Genomic DNA, 22,300 nt, shown 5'->3' on the forward strand with positions numbered 1-22,300 from the left:
CGCCGCTTTGCTGGAGGTTGTTTACAAGACTTGTCCTGGAGGGAGAGAGCAGGGAGAGACAGCGTGCAGAGTTCAGCTCCGGCAGCAATGCGGCACGAGCACACCACTGATTCATTTTCTGGGCTGGACTCTTCCCACTGGAAGGAAGAAACGCACTGATTTCCCTTTGCTGCAGCCTCGAGAAGGGGCTGTTAAATGCGCTAAGTTGCTTTCCTTTAATGCCAAAGCTAAATTTGAAATTCACAGGCAGGAAGTTTTCAAGGGGTCTGTATACTTTGAGAAGCCTCACTGACGTTCAATAGGATTCAGGCATTTAAGAAAAAAAAAAACAAAACAACAAATCACCCCAGTGGCACTAGGCTACGGTATATTAATTTTGCAGTAAACTAAAGTAAGAAAATTCTAACAATTTTCCAAAAGTAACAAATTACTAACATTAGGTAGATGTTGAAGAAAAGCATTCCATGTGCATTCCCTCTTTATCCTTCTAGGTTTTTCAGTCAACAGATTTTCTAGTTGTTCCTGAGGACATTTCTGAGCAGAACATCATCAGACTATTCATTTAGAAGCACGAGGTTTTTTTCAATTTTCCCCTCTATCACAGATAAACCTCCCTACCTCTACAGTCCTGTGTTTCTAAAAATCAGCAATGTTAACTAGAGAAATCTCGCAACATTTAATAGGGACTACTCACAAGGATGGACTGCATAATTTGTGAACGTCAACTTAAGATTTTTGCATTTTCAGACTTACCATGACTGCACGTCACTTCTGTCTTCCTTTTATATTATTTGCAGCAACCCACATTCCAAACCACTAGAGCAGAAATTTGGCCACCTGAGTGTCAGACCCGCAGTAGCACAGAGCTCAGCAGAGAGAGAAAAACAAAACACACTCCATTTCATCAGGCTCCCAGCCTGGGACGCTAGGACAGTGTTTTCAGCCACTACCCAGACAGTTTTGGACATCTCCTTTCTGGCTATCAAAGTAAGAGTAACTGGGACAGAGCAGCTGGTGCAAGTAAACTCACACTATTAAAAAAACCCCCAAAACAATAAATCTGCAATCCCTGGATTTGCTTGGAGATATGGAGCAAAACTGCTGATCAGCACAAGAAAATTAGACTCTCAGTTTCTTGGCTGAGATCTCTCTCTTGCACTTGACAAGAGAAAAACACCTTCAAGAAGCCAAGAGCAAAGCAAAATTTCATAGATAACGAAGGAAAATGGGACTACTCAGAAGACTTAAAATGATGCAGATGTGTGCTCTTAGTCTATTACAAGTCTGAGTTATACTCAGTTTCAGATCCAAGAACCTACTTTTCTTTAGCACCCAGATAAAAGCTTCCTACTCGTATTTTAGTCAGCCAGTGGTAAGCTCAGTCAAAAATAATGATCAGGACTGTTAATTTTCTAGTTTGCTTTCTGCTGATTTAATTGTCTGGACTGTTTGTATCAACAAGTATTCTTATCAGCTTAACTTGTAATAAACTCATATTCTTAGCTGAGCCACTGACTGAAAGGAAGCTTAAACTGCTGCTCAGAAACATCAGTTGATACAGTAACAGAAGGCATAATTAAATACAAATCTTAGTTTCTTCACATAAGTTTTAACACTTGACCTTTTGATAATTTATGCAGATCATCAGAGCGTAAAGATTAGATAGATTCAAATCACCCTCAGGGTTGAGCACTGCAAATGACAATGAGGACTTAAAAATCACACTGGTCTTTCCACCCTTCTTCCATTTCAAATGCCCAATATGTCAGAACAAATGCAAAGATACAAAAATGTTTGAAGTTAAAAGTTGCTACAATTCTTTTCCTCATATACTTTAAGAGTTAAAAATTACACTTTGCACACACATCCATGCCAAAGAAAATTCTGCTATGCTTCTCTTCAGCCTAAGGAGCTGCCAAAAAAGAACGTGGCCCATCACAGTTCCCAATTCAAAGAACAAACTCAAACCTTAGCAAAATACAAGGGCAAGAACTGATTTTTTATTAACCTATTTTATGGACTCTCATGAGGAAAATGAGTCCTGCCAATGGTTCTTCACTGCATGAGACTAATATCTCATCAGAGGACACAGCATTATTTCACTTTTATGTCTGTCCCTCAAGAATACTCCCTTTGATGAAGTAGTTCAAGGGCAGGCATCAGAAAGTCTGTTGTAGCAAGGTACAACATATGCATCTAAGCCACATAAGGACTCCATCAGTAAAAACTACACATGGTAAAATTCCTTTCGACAAGCAAAGCAAATATTTGCATCATGATGGCTCTAGAGGAGGATAGTGCCTTGTACCATTGGTCACTTCCCTTTCAGGTCAACTTGATACAAGCAGAGTACTGCTGAAACTAATCCACAAAGGATGGAATTTATATTTGAAGTTTCTGAGGTAGCCAACTTTTTTTTTTTCCAAGTCAGATTAAGTAAGTTACCCTTTTGAACCTAAATAACCTCTTTTTAGCATCTACTATACAACATATATACCACCACATTTTTTTTAAACTATTACTTCAGCTATAAACAAGTATCTTGCAAAAAGTAGAGATGACTCCCCCTTGAAGAACTGACAGATAAACAGATGACCCCCAGCAGATCTGGGGTGGTGGTCACAGACTCTTACCAGGCACATTTCAAGACACAAGTCTGAGACATGCTCAGCACACCTGAAGATCTAGTTACCAACATTTACTAGTTGTGTCTGCCAAGCAATTAATCACTCTGAAGAAGAATCTCAGACATCAGTCTCCAGCAAAATGCATTCTGCTTTTTTTTTTTTTCCAGGATGCTGTACATGGTTTTGTTTTGAACAACTGTTAACCAGGTTGGTAGCCAGCCATGCTGTACGCACATCTGTATGCATACTCATGCTGATTCTCTTATCCATTAAGGAGCCTGCAGAAATAGTAATCAGATTGGGTGTAGGTGGGCTAAGAATTTTTTTTTTTGAACTTATGTACTTTGAATGAAATTCCAGGCTTTTCTTCTGAAGGAATTCTTGACCAGTTACATAGGCAATCCATTTGTTCCATTTAAAATATGGGCTTAAGATTTTACCAGTGCCTGGTCCTTTGTCAGCAACAGACATGTAAACCCACCACTAATGGTAAGTTTAAAATGGCAAAAAGAAGACACACTCAAAATCTCTTTATAGCTTTCATTGAAAATATAAAATAGGTGTAACTTCAAAAAGAGGAACATTCCACTCCAACCGAAATTTTAAAATACAGTTTCATGCTAAAAGCAAAAGTCTCGATTTGAGCCTCATGGAAGCTGCCAAGCAATACTAAAAAACCTAATCTTTCACATTACTTGTATCTGTGCCTTTGCTTATGTGAGTGGTGGCATTTTTACTAGATTGATCTGAATCCTCAGTTTTATTTTCTATTTCCATTGCACTGCTTTCCACAGGACTCTGGGAAGATTCTTCACCTATTTCTGCTTCCATTTTTGTGACTAAATCGTGTTCTTTATCTTCCACATCCATTCTTTCCTCTGTTTGCGCCAGCTTATGTTCCTCAGTTTTGTTTTCCAATTCCTCCTCTTTCCTCTTTGCTTTAAACACTTCAACTCCCATCATCCTCAGGTAATGAAGTCTCTCGTTCTTGGGCACAAAGGCACGAAGTGACGTCTTTCCTTGCCAACCACACAGCACTATGGGACACTGAAGATCATCAGGTTTTCTAAAAACAAGCAGTTATCTTCAGTCAATTATAAGAAAGTTAATCTTCAAAACTTCATTTTATAGCCATACCCCAATAAATAAGTGCACAAAATTAAAAAAAAAACAAAAACAAAAAAACAAAAACCAAACAAACAAACAAAACCCACAAAAATCCTCAATGCTATTAAATTTCTCAAACAAACAAAATAATTTTCTGGCTCTGGTTTCAGAACTAATACAAGGAACAACAAGATGAAAGTTTACTTTTAAGAAGTTCTCAAGAATTTTGTCCACGAAAAGGTACTTTGTCCACAAAAAATAATAATGAAAAGTAACATTTTCCTTTCCAATGCTGGACTTTACAGGGAAACAAACAAATACATCACATGCAGTGAACTGTGGATATCTGGCAGAACTACCAGCTCTCCTTCATAAAGCTAAACGCTACACTTGTTTTAAGAATACACAGGCAAGACACCTTCTCTGTCAGTCTCTGTATCCTATCTGGCTTTACTGTTAACCTCACAGCATCCCTATGCCTCTACTTCTGTTTTTGTTGAGCGAAAATAAATTCTTGTCCAAGTGCATAAACGGAAAGCAATACATCTACTTACTCAGGGTCGGGGTCATACTTCAGAACTACACTGCCCATTGCTGCAGGGAATGGGGGTGGGGAAAACAAACAACAAAACATGTTACTTGGTACAATGTTAAAGTGATTGTAATCTGAAAATGTTCAAGAAAACAAGTTTTTAGACAGTCACACAGAATGAAATGGTTAGCAGTTATCTACATCAATACACTGAACTATAGACAATATCAGGTTTTATTCCCTCTTTTCCAGACCAAAGTATTTCTACAGTTACAGAAGCAACTGCCAACCCTGCCTCCTCCAAATGCCAAACAAACAAATTAAAATACAAAACCCACATAATGGATTAATTTACTCAGTGAACCTAGCAAGGAACCTCTACTTAATTAAAATGAACATAAGAGTATGCCAGCTCAAACTTTTAGAAAAATTTTTCATCCCATTTTTTCTCATCAAACACTGAAGTACAAGGATCAGCAATGAGTTGGAAACTCATCTTCATTTCTTCAAGCATCCAGTGAAGAGGAAATAAAAATTTAATACTAGTAGACATTGCTCCCCATATTTAAGGAAACTGAATCTGAATAACTATATTTGATACATAAGATCATGACATGCAACTGCAGATGACAACCAGTTTCAGCTGGAGCACTAAAAGGCATAAAGATCAGAAGTGTATATAAAATCTTTGTTCATCAGATATTTTATATGCTGCCTCACAGCACTGCTTCACAGAAGTCACAAGTCTGGCTCTGAAGGTCATAAACCTTGAAGACTGCAACCAGAAAGGACTAAAATTTCTAATAGCACAGATGGTTTCAGTAATGTTTTCTTACCTAACAAGTATATTCAAGATAAATTTAGCCAAAATTTTTAGCAAACACAGTTTATGTCACAAGATTTTCATAGTCCTCTGTGTAATGTATAAAAATAATTCTGTCACAGAACAAATTAGAAGGCTTACCCATGTCTTTGACTTTCTTCTGTGTTTCACTGCTAAATTTACTTAAGAATGGGTTTTCCTGGGTTAGCAGAATTTTAACATCTTCTATGCAGACATTTATAATCCTCGCATGAATGAATGGGTACAGAGTATAAATTCCCTGTTTAATAAATAAACACAATTATTTCAAAATGCAACTCTTACTTTGTGAAGGAAAAGTGTTAAAAACAGTATGTCCTTTTACCTAATATCAGAAAGCAATTTTCACATTTTAAACCACACTGAAAATGCAAATTGTCACCAATCTGACAAAGTTCATGCCAGCTGTGTTATAGGCTCTAGAGGAAACCAAAATATCTGCTTTGAAAATACAACGCTACGTAATTACCTCTTGCGCTAATCGGAATGCACATCCAAACTGTTCACCATCACTGTTGCGAGACCAGACTTTTATCCCTGTGTTAATAACCTGCAAATGGCAAAGCCAAAAAGCGTCATTAAGGAGCATAAATTCTAAATTACCAGTCTAAACCTTGTTTTTCATCAACTGTTTGACTAAAAGGAGGAAGAAAGGATAACTCTGCTGTAACGTTTGTTCACTCGCATTGGACACTGAATTAATGTGAAAATTCATCCAACAGAAAAAGGATCTCCCGCTATAAAAATGTAGTGCCCTCTCATCATAAAATGCCTTTTACTCCTTTTCATATTGAAAACTGAACAGTGTGAGGAAGTGGCAGTTTTAAAATTAGGGCAATGAACTATTAATATCTAATTTCAATTTTAGTGAGTAAGAATTTTCTGTGTGATTTTGGGAAAGTCAAGCAAGGACAATAACAAATGTATACGACATTAATATTAGGACACTATATGCTTTGTGGTATTCAAAGTCTCACTACCTAATGCAATGCACTAATTTCTTAAAATTTTGTCAATTATGTAGCCATTTCCTGCATGGGGGATAAAAGAATAATTATTTATCCATCTCAACGATCTGTTGTAAAGATGGACTGAATATCCTCAGCAATTTTCAAGATTTGACTGGACCCAGATTGTATCTGATCTAGCTTTGAAGTCAGCTCCCTTTGATGCAAGGCAGAAGCTGGACTAGATGACCTCATTCCAACTTAAATCACTCAATGACTTGAAAGACAAATCTTTAGCATTTGCAAGATGTTTACCATAGGGAATCCTATAAAAACATTTTTTCTCCTCTAATTCACAAAAACTTATTATTCCATAATCAGTCAGCTCAACAACTTCTCAAAATGTTCATTTGTTGAAAGTACTTTAAAACAGTGTCCTCATATAACGCAGCCACCTAATAATTCAGCTGAAAGTATCTTATTTTTGGTAGGCTTTCAGAGCTCTTAATGATTTTATAATTAAAGGGTTCATAAATACAACAGCATCAATGTAAACTTGTGCAATTACCTGAAGACTGCATAAAAATGCTGATACACACAAAGCAGTTATATATATTCGCTCTGTTTACTTTTAAGTTGCCTTTCATCCAGCAAAAATTTACCGATTTTAATCCTGAAGGCTGTTATTTACCTCTCAGAATCAACTCTTCACCTCTAATAGAGGAGGGATGGAGAGGAAAACATTAATCCAGATTAAAAAAAAAAAATCTGTCAGAGGGCTAATGTTCTATATAAACAGCAAGCTTGGCAATAAAGTTCAAGGAGATACCCACTAGTGCTTATAACCTCCCTTGTGAAAACCCGAAGATGAACCATACCTTCATCTTCTCACTGTTGTTCAGAAGCACATTCCTTAGCTCCTTAGAAACCATGTACAGCTGTCTCTTCTTTCCTTCTTGAGTTCGAGTCAGTAAATTCATCTTGGGAAATGATGGGTCCAATGCATAGAACTTCCTGTAGCCATAATGCTTGCTTTGATTAACTGAGCAATGAAATCACATACTCAGATTGCATGGGCTAGCCCACTTCCTCTGGCTACCTCTGCAAACACTTAGCACTTTGCTTCCACAACACAAAGAGTAGACTTTCTAAAGTGTATGACATCAGAAAAGACAAGCTGTCATAGACACTAAGATATAATTGAAAATTTCCAGTGCAAACTCCAGTTGGCTATTTTCATTTAAGAAGTGTTTAAATGTTAAGGAGAAGAGTCCCTAGTGTAAAATTAGGCAAAAATCTTTACACACAATCAAATAGACCCATCATTTGTGATGAACTAAACTACTAATATTCCCAAACTACTAGGAATCTTACTGCCAAACCAGAAACACTTTTTTCTTACTCGATAGGAAGGAACAATGGATCATCTTCAGGGAGAAAGACAAAAGGGTCTTCTTTAAAACCAAACAACTTCATTTTTTTAGATGGTGGTGGCCTAAAAAGAAAATAACACTGCACTGTTAGTTTTAGTAAAAGTACTCAGTTTCAAATTAGTATTTAGTCAACACTTGCTTTATGGTAACAACAGTATGCCAAAGCGAATACTGGCATTTTCCCACACTACACTAAGACAACAGTACTCACAATATAACTTCTTAACACGAGGAAGCAAAAGTAGTGCGTTAAAACAGAAACCACAAAAACAAGTAAACAGAGATTTCTGACAGTGATTGCAAAGACAATAAAGATTTTCCAAATGTTAACTTCCGAAAGTATTTTTTTTCCTTAAAAGAGAAGAAAGTACTAACAGACTTTGAAAATGCTAATAAGAAAACTGGTTAGTTTCCAAACTTGCTGAAATACAAGACAGAAAACATGGAAATGCAGGACAACTGAATGAATTCATTAATTCTTCTTGATCGACTTCTAAATGAGTCCAGTAACAAAAGAACTATAGAATACTTAGCAATTACAAAGCTGTGGCAGGACAAATACTTACCCACATACTCCTTCCTTTTTGCTTTGCTCAGTGTCCGAATTCTGCAATCCTTGCATTTTCTTAGACTCCTCATTTTCAGAAAGTATTGGTTCTTCAGTAATACAGTCAGAACCGTTATCTGAATTAGTTGCTGACACTTCAGTATCTCCTGTTCTTTGCGGTAACTTCTGATGAACCTATTTCAGATTAAATTATTTTCAACAAAGCAAAGTAGAATCCAAATTGTAACAGAAGGCACCTACGTTCTCCCTTTGCATGTGCTTTATTCTTGTCAATTTGTATCCAAGTGCTTAAACAGATCCATTCAGGGAGTTAATCCGATTACTAGAGTAAGATACCACTATAAATTGCATTTACCTCTAGTACTGATCTGCACAGTTTCGTACCAACTCTCCAAGAAAGCTATTTTTGTACTATTTACAAAGTCATGTTCAAGCACTCAGAGAAGACTACTTTAAGACAGGATCTGCTGTTTTCCTCCTAGTGAAACATGCATCCTGCAGCTGCACACCTTCCAGGAGAGTGCTACAATGTTCAACTTAGAACAGAATAAACTACCTAGATGACACTTGCTACTGAATAAATGTTTCTTCCCTATTGCCACATATACATTTTACTCGTAAGCTGTTCTAATTAACCAAATCAAATGAACAAAACCACCTAAAGGAGCTTATTCCCACAAGACGTTTTTCTCACAGACGTGGCAATCTAAGAGATCAAATAAATCACGCCAACTTGAAATCCTGTTGACAGGATTTTAAAGACAATTGACAACAAATGGATTAAAGTCAGATGGCTGAAGCTGCTGCTCCTAACAGCTTTACATCCACTCCCCCTGCTGCTGATCTCCTAGACTAATCTGTCAGTGAATCACCCCTGAGCAACCAGCCACTGAGTAAGATAAACTGAAATCAGAATTAGCTTACAACACAGCAGAAAAAAGCCTTCAGCATGGGGACCGCACACACTGAAGGAAGTGACAGCTTTAGCTACCCAATATAATCTGCTTCCATAATTCTTTCAAAGGCTTAATTTTAGGTTCAAGCTTTATCTTACTATTTTACTATAATTTCAAAATCCCCTCTTTTTTTTTTCTATTTTAGAAGTTGTCATTTTTTTTTAAGTACTTAAGGGATTTAAGAATTTATTTTTAATTGACACACTGAGCTATAACTGAAGGGCAGATACAAAAAACAGTTATAGTATGTTTTCTATTATGTGTAGTATTTTTAAAAAATTCTGAAACATTACTAATAATTAACATTTTAGAAAAAATTACCTTAGGCTGACGTTTATTCCAGGGCATTGGAGATTTTTTAATTAACACAGCCACAAAGAAACCACCTGTGTTCTGGTGATGTGGTAATATCCTAAGACTAGAGAGAAAATAAAAAAAAATGTTGCAGTGTATTCATATCTGCATTCAGGCTCTCACAAAATACTAAAAGTGTCACATTTATATTCATTTCCAGGATAAGCTAAGTATTCCTAGTAGGATTGTGCAGATTTAATTTATCAAACTAGAAACAGGATCTAAAGTAGCGCATTCTGGCAAAATTACTTGCATCAGTGCAACACATTCATTTCACAGTTCACATATGAGCTTTAATGACTCATTTCTAAACAATATTTTTAGAATAGTTACAGAAAGCCTTTCGTAGCAAGTAAGTTACACTGTTAAAATGCCGAAAATTTACATACTTTTCCAATAATTTTGGCTATACATCTCTATTGGATGCAAAGAATTTGACCTTTTTGTGTGAGTACTTACTCCTCAGAAGCAACACGTGATAATTTCTCTGAATTCAATGGACTTTAAATAGTCTACTGCCATTACATAGGCAGCAATCAAAATATACTCAGACCTATACAAACAGGTCTATACTGCAATACATTCTTAATCTGACGTAATTATATGTTGCCCACCATCATACATATTAATCATCAAATCCTCATAAGATCTACTCTGGGAAAACTTACCAACGCTCTAGATTCATTGCCTTGAGCTTCTCTTCATCTTTTAATGGAAACATAGTGGGACGTATTTGTGTTTGTCTATTCGAAGGCACATCTTTCCACTCTTCAAACCACTGTCCATCTTTCAGCATTACCTTCAAAGGAGTAAGTATAAACATTGTGAAGAATATAGGTCACCATTTTATAAGTTTTAATTATAATATTTCCAAACCAAGGTTTCGATGCCAAAAAGAGAAATTATTTTCTGTCATAGAAAATAACACTGCTGTCTACTAGAGATTAGAACTGAGGAATCCCAATTTCATTACATAAGAAAGATGCAAGAGTGCTGCACAACAGCTAGGTAATCACAGAGCCCCATGCCACAGGTGCACATAGGTCATCGATAGAGATGTTTTCAAAGAAAGCTGCTGAAGAACCATGTCCCCCATGAATTTTCTAGTGTCTATAACTTTACCCAGAACTCAGAACACATTTATAAATCCACTTTAATATACCGTGTAGGCCTAACATCACCTCATTCTGGTTAGAGGTCAAAGCTTTTGATGGACTCTTGAGATACAAGCAGAAGGTTAGAGCCACAAATATTGTAGGAAGGCATTCTGAATGCTCTTTGAGAAAGAATACTAAAGTGAAAAAATAAGTCAGGGAAAATCTCACTTCAGAGCTCTAGATGCTTGGTTTTGTACTGGTTGTAAGAAAGGTCATATCTGGGTACATGTGGGGCAAATGTGTAAAATTAATATCTGAAACGAAGGCCCATTTTTGTCATTGAGGCAACAAAATAAAATAAAGAAGTTGCAGCAATGCTACATGTCATAGTGCTAGATGGAGACAAGACAGACTGTACATCTTTGGAAGTCATGAATGAAACCTGAGAAAAAACAAACAATGGGACTGATAAATAACTGAAATCCAAAAGAGTCTAGAACTATTTTGGATTTACCAGAATAACTGCTCAACAGCCCTGTGCTGTTCAGTTTTGGTTTACCAGCCTAACTGGTAGACTGGTAGAATGAGAAAGCACTAAAGAACACGCCGAACTCTACTGCACATTTTACTAGCCATGTGCTAGGGTAGAACAAAGAGTGAAAGTGCTGCAGAAGTAGATTATCGGATCTGGAGTTAAAAAAGGTCTCTTCCTTCAAGACTGAAATAATTCACTGGAGTTCACTCATCATCTGGCTTCAGGAGAGAGTACTGAATGCTGCTTCTAAGCACCTAAGTGTCCCTTGAACAAAACCTTATTTCTGTTTTGCTGTTTCCAGAGATTTACAGTCAACTGATGCTCAGGAATATTCAATGTAATCAGTCACAGAGCTCCCAGTGAACAGATGTTTCACCAGGGAATAAATAAAAAAGGCAATAAAAGTAAAAACAGCACCAAAGCAGGAAAATATATTCAGTGACAAGCTAGCCAATGAGGCCTGAAAAAAACAGAGTACCAGCAAATAAGGACTGAAGAAAGTCTTGCAAACTTTCAACAGATTTTATTAGCCTAGTTTCCAAAATACCTGTTAAGAGATTTATAACTTTAACTGCAGAGAAATAAATGCAACAGGGAATACAACATACCTTAGTCATCATTTTATATATATATATATATAAATACATATATATATAAAAATGCATATATATAGTAGCTTTCTACAGAACCAAAAAAAAGTAAAATTAAGATTACAGAGCCACAGTTATGTATTTTACATTTATTCTTCAGGCACAAGTACAGCATAAACTTTTGGAACTGTAAGAAGAAAGAAATCGGCTAGTTTCTCAGTTGGATTTCCAATGGCAGAACATACGCAAATCTTTATTCCACATATCTTGTTCACTAGTCAGCACACAGGTATAAACCTGCAGCCTGCCATTGCAAGGGACTAGTAAGATGGTAGGACAGAACAACCAATGGCATTGCAAAGGCACACACTCAGAACTAAAATTTAATCAGTTTCTCTCCCTATTACCAGGATGGCCTTCTACTCTTCTTGAGTATACTCTTAACTGGAAGTTGAAGCAGCTATGGGTTTTTTTGCCCTTCCCTACTAGTCTGTTTCTAGAACTGAAGTCACATAAGGCCTGGAACAAAATACAGGATTCTATTAATATTCTAGATTAGTCACATCACTGCAGGTTTTAATAGCTAATTTCCAAAACGGGTTTCACAGGTTTTACTTCCAAATGATTCAAATGGACCAGCTGAAGAACTACAGAATCTAACATTCACAGACTCTAAAGACCACGGAGGATGGATAACTTTAAAAGTGGCTGAAATTACATTGCCATCTACAGGCCACATACGCACAACAGGAAAGGGAATTATACCACTAAAGTATAGGAGAGAAACCTAAGAAATCTAGAGGTAAGAGAAGAGCAGATGAAGAGACAAGAACTTACTATCAGAAAGACTTTTAGCTCTCTCCCCTAAACATCAAATCACTGGCATTAATCCAGCTCAATCTAACGTTGTAAAATGTTACACTTCAAAATTTCTCTAATTTAGTACTCTACCACAGACAGAGAACTTCAAAAAACTATCAGTTTAAGTACCTTCCATTTTGTAATTCCTGGCATCCTCTTCAAGCCTGGTAACTCAGAAGAGACATCAGCAAGTTCTAAGGCACCTGAAATCCAAATATAAAGAGTCTTGAAAACAGGATTGAAGAGTTGTGTTGCTAATTAACTTTTATAAAAAGTTTCCCTTCAAATTTTAAGAACACTGCTTTTTAAAACTTTCCAGAAACAAAATAATACACAACTACTACCATGTAAATCAACAAAGATGGTAAGAACTGCTAATAATAACTATATAAGTTTGCAACCTATAAATTAACCAAAATATAATGGTTCAATATTTTTTGTAGTAGCTGCATAGAGTAGTGCTCTATGACTTCTATCATATAACAAGGTTCTAGGCAAAGCGATCATTTAAGTTTTTATTCTCATTTACTTAATATTCCAATTTACCACACTGATTAAGTATTTTTCAGGGAATAACTCTTAGGATAACAAAGCCTTCTAAAAGGCCTGCTATATTCTCATTTTATGGATTTAACATCTCAGTATATTTCAGTGTGAGAGGAAAGAGAATTTATTATTTTTTAAATTGAAAGGAAAATTCCGGAAACTCTTTGACAGTAAGGTAAGTACTATCAAACTAACAGGACAAAAGACTTTATGTCTAAAATACGTCAAATTACTACAAGAAATATCAGAGTATAACTTAATCTACTGAATTAAAGCTTTAAACTGCCCCAAGTCCAGAAAGAACGATATAAAAATTCACTGTTTAAAAAGTGGTCCCTCCAGAGATGAGTAACTTCAACATTTCTTTTTTGTGATTCTGAATACTTATTTAACACTCAGGTAGGCTTTTTCCTCGTGCCGTACACAATTTATCAACCAGTTCTATATGACTAACCATTGACTCTTACAGTGACAGTTTAAGCAAGTCTTTTAAATAAATGAAAAAGTGATATGTGAGTTCATAGACAAATTCAAAGATGGTATTTCAAATGTGCTTAAGCTTGATATTTGCATGCATCCTTTGAATAGTCCTGCCTCTCTACAGCATGACTTCAGCTGACGCCTCAAGACTACATCAGATTGATCAGGCACTAAAGAGTGTGCCAGAAGTACCACAATTTCCATTAGTTTCTAAATGGTACAAAGTGTCCTTTCCTTACTCCTTCAGCCCTAAGGGGAAAGCAATGTCTCATCTGCTCTGCAGGTAGCAGTCAACACTGTGCTAGAAAGTACCAACAATCTTCTGGACTGACCGGAGCGAATTCTTGAAGTTCAGTGCCCCTTGCAGACCACTGCACTACCTCACCCTTCTTTAGCTACTCCTGTGTTCAAGTTCCAAGGGTAACATTCACTAGTCAGGACACATCAAAGCCTCCAGGTAGACTTCAAAATACCTCCACTGGGCCAAGACTAGATCTCAGTGTCACAGCCAGTCAGGATCCTTCCTTCCAAGTACTGAATTTGACCCAGATACTGCAAATGCTAGCCTGTTAACATCCATACTGCTTTGTGCCCCTATCCAAACTGGTCATTGTTAAATTTAATGCTGGCTTACTACAACTTTCAATAAGCCAAGCCTAATATAATTTACTGGAAACACATTCATGCCTACCAAAGAAACTACCTCTAAATAAAAACGTCATTTGAGTGGAAATTAAATAGTCAGTTCCTAATTAATCTGCAAGCACTTTAGCTAAACTGCTGTTTCTGAGACAATGAAGTTTCATGCACAATTTGGGGCCAGAACAGTGACTGGCACAAAGAAATCATTACACAAAACAGGCTACCAACTTCAAGAATAAGCTCAGTTCCAGGAGCAATACAGCTGCTTCTGCTCTGTAAAAGACTCAATTTAACACAAAGTTGGTGGAACTTTTCATGCCAAATTTCATTAGATATCTCCACATTTCAGGTTACTGATTCAGAAAAAACAGTATCCACAAGCAACTAAATAGGCTACTAAACCCTACTATTGCAAAGAGATGCAGTGCAGCTTCTCAGTCAACCTCAATTTTTCCACCTCTTGTTACCTCAGCCATCATATGCAAGTCAAAAATGTAAAAAAACCCCATGAGTTTAAAGACATTGAAATTTCAATCATGTCAAAATGTGGGTCAAAGGATGCTAAAGGTAACAGTGACTCTCACCTACTGGTGCACAATAACCATCCTCTAACTGCTTAACTACACTCTGGGCTTTTTACTCCAATAGTGTACAGCAGCAATGTTCCACGCTGGGTTTTCCAAAGGAATTAGGAATGTCAGACAATGGACTCCAACCAGTGGAGTCAATTAGCAGAAGCCAGGTAACAGAGACTGAATTCCACTGATTCACACAACACTTAAGGTTTTATATTTGCAGCCAATTTAGGCCCATTTCAGAAGACTGTTCATAGCAACATTAATGAAATCCTACTGGTACCGAAAAATTTATGTAGTTCTGCAAACTAGAAGCGTATTACCCACACTAAGCTTACTACTAGTACCATCATACACGTATCTTTTTTTGGGCTGAGATTAAAAAAAAAAAGTTTCCCAATTCCACCCAAACTCACATTCTCACCTTGACTTTTTTCCAGCAGAGATGCGATTACAGCTTCATTTTCGATAGGATTCAATGAACACGTAGAATACACCATTCTCCCACCTTCTGCCAGCTGTTCAACACCACGGGTTGCAATTCTCAGCTGCAATCTAACAGAATACTCTTGGTCTAGCCAGCTGTTATTCAGGAACCCGAAAGAAGCTATACTGCAGACACACAACTCTGCATGGACTAAGCCAGTACAGCTACAGCTGTCACCAGTACACAAATTAAAGTCAGTTTCAAACTGTATCAGCTTAGTGCAGTCTATACTGCAGACACACTCACTGTTATACCTATTAAATCAGAACAGCAATTAGGTCAAACATACACACTGATGCAGGGTAGCTTTTAATGTAACATTCCATATTTTGTTCTTTCTAGTGCCCCATCAAGTTTATTATAAAGTACTCAACACTAGAAAAACAATACCCCACAACATGACTCTTCTCAGAAATCCAGAGTTAAAATGAGCAGTAATCTGACTATTACAAATATTATGGACAACACAGCTTAGGTAGCAATGGCCTTCTGAGAAAGGTATCCTTGAGCTGGATGACCAGCTTAGATGTACCTCCACACTTAAAACTACAAGAAAATCTGCAATTATGAATGAATTACCAAGTAGTCATAGGTTAGATGAGTCGCAGTAACCAATGGCACCCCCAGCTTATTACAAATACACAGTAAAATGTTCTAAGATTTCTCATTTGTGTTTCAATCTGAATTTTATCATGTGCCAGCACTAGGATAACTACTCATTCACCATCAGCTAACATAAATCAATCTCAGGTAACTGAAACCATTTATGTATGATTTCTAATATCCTAAAGACTTTAAAATATTACTAGCAAATTTTACAAGTTACTATATATTCCAAGAGTATTTGCAATGCTAAGAATCCCAACCAAATGATTTCTTCTGTTTTATTAGCTACCCTGTCTAAATCAATTTAATGAACATTAATATGTCAGATATTCGTAAGAATACCAGCAATTTGGATTCACATGCTCCACTCACATCTGGAACCCTACACTTCCTCTGAATAGTCTCTTGATTTGAGAGAAAAGTGACTCTTCTTAGTCTCTGCTTTGTCATAGATTAACATGTGAAAGCATGCAGATGTTGAAGATATGGGAAAAGGAAGAGAGAGAAATGAAAGAAGTGCAGATGTGTCATAAACATTTTTACCCATGGAGCTGCAAACTGTTTTGTGTTGTCCACTTCTTCCATACATCAATGTTTTTCCTCATGGTTCCATCTCCGCTGCAACAGAGGTTGGAGTAGATTTGTATTATTTGTGTGTAAAGCTCTTTTCACATCCAAGTCATTTATAGCAGGATAATTTTTACAGTTCTCTCACATTAACTAGTTTTCTAACACTGTACTCTGTTTCCTCACTGTCTTCTTATTTCAGTATCCTGAGCTTAAGCTAAAAATTTGAAGCCCTTTAACGGACCAAATTTAAGGACCATTTGGAATGAAAAAAGTTCACCTTGATTCCGTATCCCCACATCTAAGACAACTTAAGGCATTCACCTGTTTTGGAAGTTACTATAAATAGTAACTCCCTAAGCAACTCAAAAAGCATGATTTGGTAACACACAAAAAAACCTTCCATGTATTCAAGTTTACATGCCAGATACCTGCAGGGGACGTCACATAAAATCCTGTCATAGAAGAGGATCTCTTTTTTTCCATCAACATCTATTTGTAGGTTAGGAATGCTGGAGGCATCATGATTTACCACCATGATGCACGGACTGTTTAATCTCTTAGCCTGATGAACCAGCAAATAGCAGCGCTTGTTGTCGACATCATTAGCAATTACGAAACCCTCTGGGAACATAAAACAGCGGAAAGATGCTTTACTCTTCAACATCTAAGTAATTTTACATAGTTTATTGCCTTATGTTCAAAGTTGTATAAACCTTTCACTAGAGATTTTTACTTAAAAGACTGCTCGTGAATAGAGGTGCCCTTACTGAGTATAAAATAAGGTATCTTGAAGTTTAACTTATGCGTCACAGTCTCAAGAGTTCTAGCTTCCATCTAGTGGCAGTAAGACACAGCCAAGGGCCCTTCAACTTTTCAAAGTAAAACCCCTGTAACAGAGAAAACCCCCACTATCACCAAGCTCTACATAAGCAAATTTTCAGTAGAATGCAGAAAAAAATCCACACACTCCCACAACTTTACATTTCTGTGAACAGTATTTTCTGTGAGCATCTAACCAAGAGTAAAGATTCCAAAACTTAAAAAAAAGATAAATATCAGAACTACTTTAAATCTAAAGCAGCTTAATCCAGTGTTTGCAGAATACGACTAAACCACAGGGGCTCATGGGCCATCATCTACTACGTAAACTTTGTTTATATATAAGAATTAATGTCTAATCACAGCAAAGATACATATATATGTATACATACATATATATATATGTAATTAATCTTTCTCCTTCATGCCAAGGAAGCCCATGAAGTTTCAAATCAAAGATGGGGTACCTTTCATATCGTTATCGCTCAGTCACCCTGGAAATTCAATATGTAGTTAAATGTAGTTACTCATCTGCAATATTAAAAATAATCTTCTACAAGAAAAAGCAGAAATTCCACGTCACAAAAGCTTTTAGTAGTTTTTCAGACTTACTGGGAAAAGGAACATTCATGTCAGCATGCAACATTTCAATGAGTTGTGCAGTCTTAGATCCAGGTGCAGCACACATATCTAGAATCTACAAACACCAGAAAGTTAAAAAAAGTCCTGCTTTGTATTTTTCAAGTACTCAAGAAATTTACTATGTGTTCTTTTTTAAACTAAGTATTTTTGCACATAGAGAATTGATTGTTCTGACCACCAATTAGAAAAAAAAAAAGTACAGTCCTGATCTTTGAATGCTTTACCTTTGAGAGTCTAAAATATAAAAAGGACTTTACATTCTAGGGAACAAATACACCAGATGAAATAGAATTTGAAAGAAGAACCTGAATACAGATATAGGGATATGGTCCTTTTACCAGCAATTCCAACTGAAGTTAACTGGTACTTTACATATACACACACATATTAAGAGCAAAGTTATAATCAAGAGCAAGTAGTACTTTTCTTTAAACTATTAGTAAATTAATCAGAGACAGCTGATTATATAGATATTATAAAAATGAACTGCCAACCCTCCCCACGCATTTGCATTTTAATGCAAAAAATCAGGGCAGCATCAATCTCTTCTTTCTATATCTTGAAGACGCACTTGGGAAGTGTTTGAACTGCCCTGAGGCATCTGAACAGAACAGCACCAACATCAACAGACATGAACACCTAAATTCTAGTGTATTTCTCCTTCCTGGTTCATCAGGAACTTGTGATCGAGTCATTTATAGTCACTTTCACAGCAAATCAATTGATATCTAATACTGTTCTCTTAAGTACGGAAGCCTAGAGTCCTTCCTCTTGTCTAGTTACAGATTATCAGAAACACATCTATCTCCCAGATCTTTGGCTCCAACAAAAATTAGCTGAAATCATGCAACAGGATAAAGGATGGGAAGGGATCTGCTCAGATCCTCATGCAAGCCCCTGGCATGAACAAGACTAAACTAGAAGACAGCCCCCAGAGAAAAGCAAAGAGAGCTCCAGAGAGCATGTGGTTAAGTGCTAATAAATCGTGAAACACACTCAGGAAGACAACATTGAACGTGCTCTTTAAAGTAACAGTTGTGACACTACTGTTTTCTAGTTCTGCAGGTAATACAAAAAGATAATGAAGAATATACAAGGCTAAACATCCTCTAGAACTTGCCAGCAAAATGACGGTGAGGAAAACTAAATTGTGAAAAACAGATTGAAAATGAACACAGATACAGAGAGGCTTGACAGTCACTAAGTTGATCCTTGTACAAGATGGAATCAGCAAGACATGATGTACAGGACATGCTAGTTAAACATGAAAAGTAACGTGCAGTTCTGGTCATAACAAGCAGTTCAGAAGCTAAGACAATAAGGACCAGAAAAGGTCCTAAATGATAACAGTTGCTGTCATCATTACAGCAGTTATTTGTTCTCTTGGCACATGACAGGATAAAGAACCTATTCTAAGCCTGATTTATGAGCAAATCTGTGAAATCTTCCACTGATTTCTGGAAAATGCCTGCTGAAATACAGTCACCCAAGTTAAACATTCAGTGTAAAACCCCTATACCGCTAGTTTAGCATATACAAGGCGTGTGCAAAAATACTCCCACAGTTTGTGTTTTACATTAAGTTGAATGTGTTCACTACCTGTTCAACTCCAGACAAAACTGAAAATGCACCTGTGACACATCAGGACTAAGTCTTTCAATTCATTGTTCACTTAAGAGAGATGAGAAGACCTTGATTCACATCAGTTCTGTGTCATACATTGGGTTGGGGTGAAGGTAGAAGATAAAGTGGTATGTTACGTATGCTAGGTAATGTTAATATAAATTACAGACTAGGCTATAAAATACGTCAGAAGTTTGAAAAACTTAAAATTTTAAGATACATCATGAAAATTTAAGAAAGAACACAATATGACAGCTTAAGGTAACAAAATAACTAGCTTATTAATTTAACAGATCAAGAGAATAAAGCCACCTGACAGATTTAGTCTGCAAGCAAGCATATAGTATTTAAACATCCCAGATGTTAGAACAGAAAGTTTGCTACCAGATATCCCCATTCCTACAGTCTGCTATAGGAAAATATCATGGGCATTCCTTAGACACCTCCAATAAAATTAGCACCCTATAGTGTTTAGCCATCACCAGTACTGTGTTTCAATTCACCTAAATTATTTTGCCTGACAAATTTACAGAGCAGAAATTTAAAACTTCTTCAAAAGGCATAGAGGAGCGAAATCTACCCGGTAGAGAACATTATCATTTGGATCTGGAAAACTACATCTGGTTCACAGTGTGATGGAGAGCAGGAAGTTAAAAACAGTCATCTTACTTTAAAAGCAGGTTGAAGCATGAATACATAACTCAAATGCAGCTGAACACATTTACACTTTGAAAATAAGACTATGCAACTATTAAAATCTAAGTGTTTCTTACAGGGTACTACATACAGCTAAATAGCAGATGTTCCTCTGAGTGTGTTTGTGATATGAACACTGGTTGAGTGTTACTGTTGATGTGCAGAAAGCATAAAACATACCAACACAAAACAGAACTGCGCATCAGTATTGATACTGCTGTTGTGATGTGCAGTTTAATCAAACTAACTTCAGGGAAAAAGTTTTAGTACACATTATATTATAGAGTTACCTTATGATGAGGGCTAACGTTAAGCAGCAGAGGTGGGATCATACTAACAGCCTCTTGACGACTGATATTTCCCTTAAAAATAAAAAAGAAATTAAATTTGGTTTTATTCACAAAACAATGCATTTCTTTTGCAACAAAATTTTTAAATCACTATGTAGTAAAATACGAAAGCAGTCAGAAACACACTACTATAAATCTAGGTTTAAATTTTGTTCAAATGTAACCAAAAAAAGAAATCACAGTATTCACACAAGTGTAACTTCTGACAATTGCATACTTATTCCAATTGCATTAATTCTACAGTCACAGTTTCTGCTCAAGAGATGAGAAACTGGCTTCAACCAGGTGACAAATCGCTTGAGCTAAGTCTTGTCATGCACACACGTGCACTTTTTACCGGATTTAAATATCTGGCTTCTAACAGCAACTAATTATTTTACAGACACTCATTTTAGCATCCCCAAACAACAACAAAAAAATGCAACTAGTTTAAGAAAAGTATTTGTAGCTGTGGTTATGTGCCAAGAGTTGTGGGATGAATCACAGTCAACAGCAACATAAAATCCAGATTCTTCTGAGTTATTCAACTCTTGAGAAAAAAGGTACAGTCTCACTCTCTCATAACGTATTTCAATAAAGCACTGCTCAGGACATGAAAGTAAAAAACCAAGATCTATCCAAAACTTACACACTCTGTCTCGCTAACCAGAAACTGATGAAACTTTTCCAGTTGTGGGGACTTGCGTAAGATTTTTCTACTCAAGTTAGTGTGCCAGGCTAACTCTTCTGGATACCTGGGAGAAAAGAGAGGGGAAAAGGGCAGAAGCAGAAGGAGACCGACACACCATGCTGGATGTCGGGAACAGGCAGGGTGCCTTAACTTGCCTTCAGACCACTCACCAGCTCAGCGCCTGTGGCATCTCGACTTTTTGACCATCCACCTCCAGGTCCTGCAGCTCCTTGAAGTATTTTTCCTTCAAGCAGTGGAGAATCTCTTTGGCGTGGCTGCATGCGACAGGCGTGCACAGGGACACCGGATGGAGAATCACAGAACCACGGGATGGTTTACATTGGAAGTGACCTTAGGGATCACCCAGTTCCAGCCCCCCCAGTAGAGCAGGTGGCTCAGACATCCCTTGTCCCGGCCAGCATCCCGCCCCCGCGGTGCCCGGGGCAGGTGCCCAGGGCAGCGGCCCCAGCCCTACCTGCGGTAGCCCGTGATGCGCAGCGTGGCGGGCAGCGGCTCCCGCAGCGCCGCCATGAACGCGTCCCACTCGCCGGCGGGCACGATGCCCAGCTCCCGGTAGTACCGCTCGAACAGCTCGTTCTCCTTCACGATCTCGGGGTAGCCGCCGGTCCAGCCCTGAAGGAACACGGCACCGCCGTCAGCTCGCTGCCCCCACCCCCGCCACCGCTCCGCTCCGCTCCCCGCCCGCCCCGGCCCGGCTCTCACCGCCTGGTCCCCGGCGCCGCCGCCGCCGCCCCGCTCCTGCCGCGGATGCTGCTGCTGTCGCCGGCGGTCCCGCGCCCGCCGGCCCATGGCGGCCAGGCGGCGGCCGAGCCGCGACAGCAGCCCTGCCGTGGGGAAGGAAGGGCGGCCCCGGCCCCGGCCCCGGCCCCGGCCCCGGCCCCGGCCCCGGCCCCGGCCCCGGCCCCGGCCCCGGCCGCTCCCGCTCCGCTCCCGCTGGGCCGGACTGACGGCGCGGCTGCCGCGCGCCGCGTGCTCGCGCCTCCGGGGCGCACGCGCGGACACGCCCGCTCCTTCCCGAAGCCCCTTCCCGGCGGAACTTCCCGAGAAGCCGAGCGCGCGGCCCGCCCCGCCCACCAACAGGCGAGCCGCTCGGGCCACGCCCCC

General features: G+C 38.2%; 1 protein-coding gene across 1 annotated transcript; it reads right to left on the bottom strand.

Moving 5' to 3' along the window:
* Positions 1-3,153: 3,153 nt before the first annotated feature.
* NSUN2 (NOP2/Sun RNA methyltransferase 2) lies at positions 3,154-22,019 on the bottom strand. The gene is made up of 19 exons (XM_050320261.1): positions 21,899-22,019; positions 21,651-21,808; positions 21,346-21,450; positions 21,134-21,239; positions 20,446-20,517; positions 17,807-17,891; positions 16,804-16,996; positions 16,349-16,423; positions 15,137-15,267; positions 12,599-12,672; positions 10,055-10,185; positions 9,354-9,450; positions 8,075-8,250; positions 7,478-7,570; positions 6,954-7,089; positions 5,598-5,678; positions 5,231-5,369; positions 4,289-4,328; positions 3,154-3,693 (listed from the first exon to the last, which is right to left on the bottom strand). Exons 1-19 carry the CDS (start codon positions 21,983-21,985, stop codon positions 3,306-3,308), a joined length of 2,367 nt encoding a protein of 788 aa, XP_050176218.1. The 5' UTR covers positions 21,986-22,019; the 3' UTR covers positions 3,154-3,305.
* Positions 22,020-22,300: the final 281 nt, after the last annotated feature.

Source organism: Myiozetetes cayanensis, unplaced genomic scaffold (genome assembly GCF_022539395.1).
Source record: "Myiozetetes cayanensis isolate MyiCay16 unplaced genomic scaffold, myiCay2020 scf1, whole genome shotgun sequence".
Taxonomy (NCBI): domain Eukaryota; kingdom Metazoa; phylum Chordata; class Aves; order Passeriformes; family Tyrannidae; genus Myiozetetes; species Myiozetetes cayanensis.

What these genes read in the sequence shown, in the direction of transcription:
- NSUN2 (XM_050320261.1), bottom strand. Translation starts at nt 21,985, where the DNA reads ATGGGCCGGCGGGCGCGGGACCGCCGGCGACAGCAGCAGCATCCGCGG. An exon ending in CATGAATGTTCCTTTTCCCA is followed by an intron (nt 16,997 to 17,806) that starts GTAAGTCTGAAA and finishes TTATGTTCCCAG; the next exon opens with AGGGTTTCGTAATTGCTAAT. An exon ending in AAAAAGGAAGGAGTATGTGG is followed by an intron (nt 7,571 to 8,074) that starts GTAAGTATTTGT and finishes TTTTCTTTTTAG; the next exon opens with GCCACCACCATCTAAAAAAA.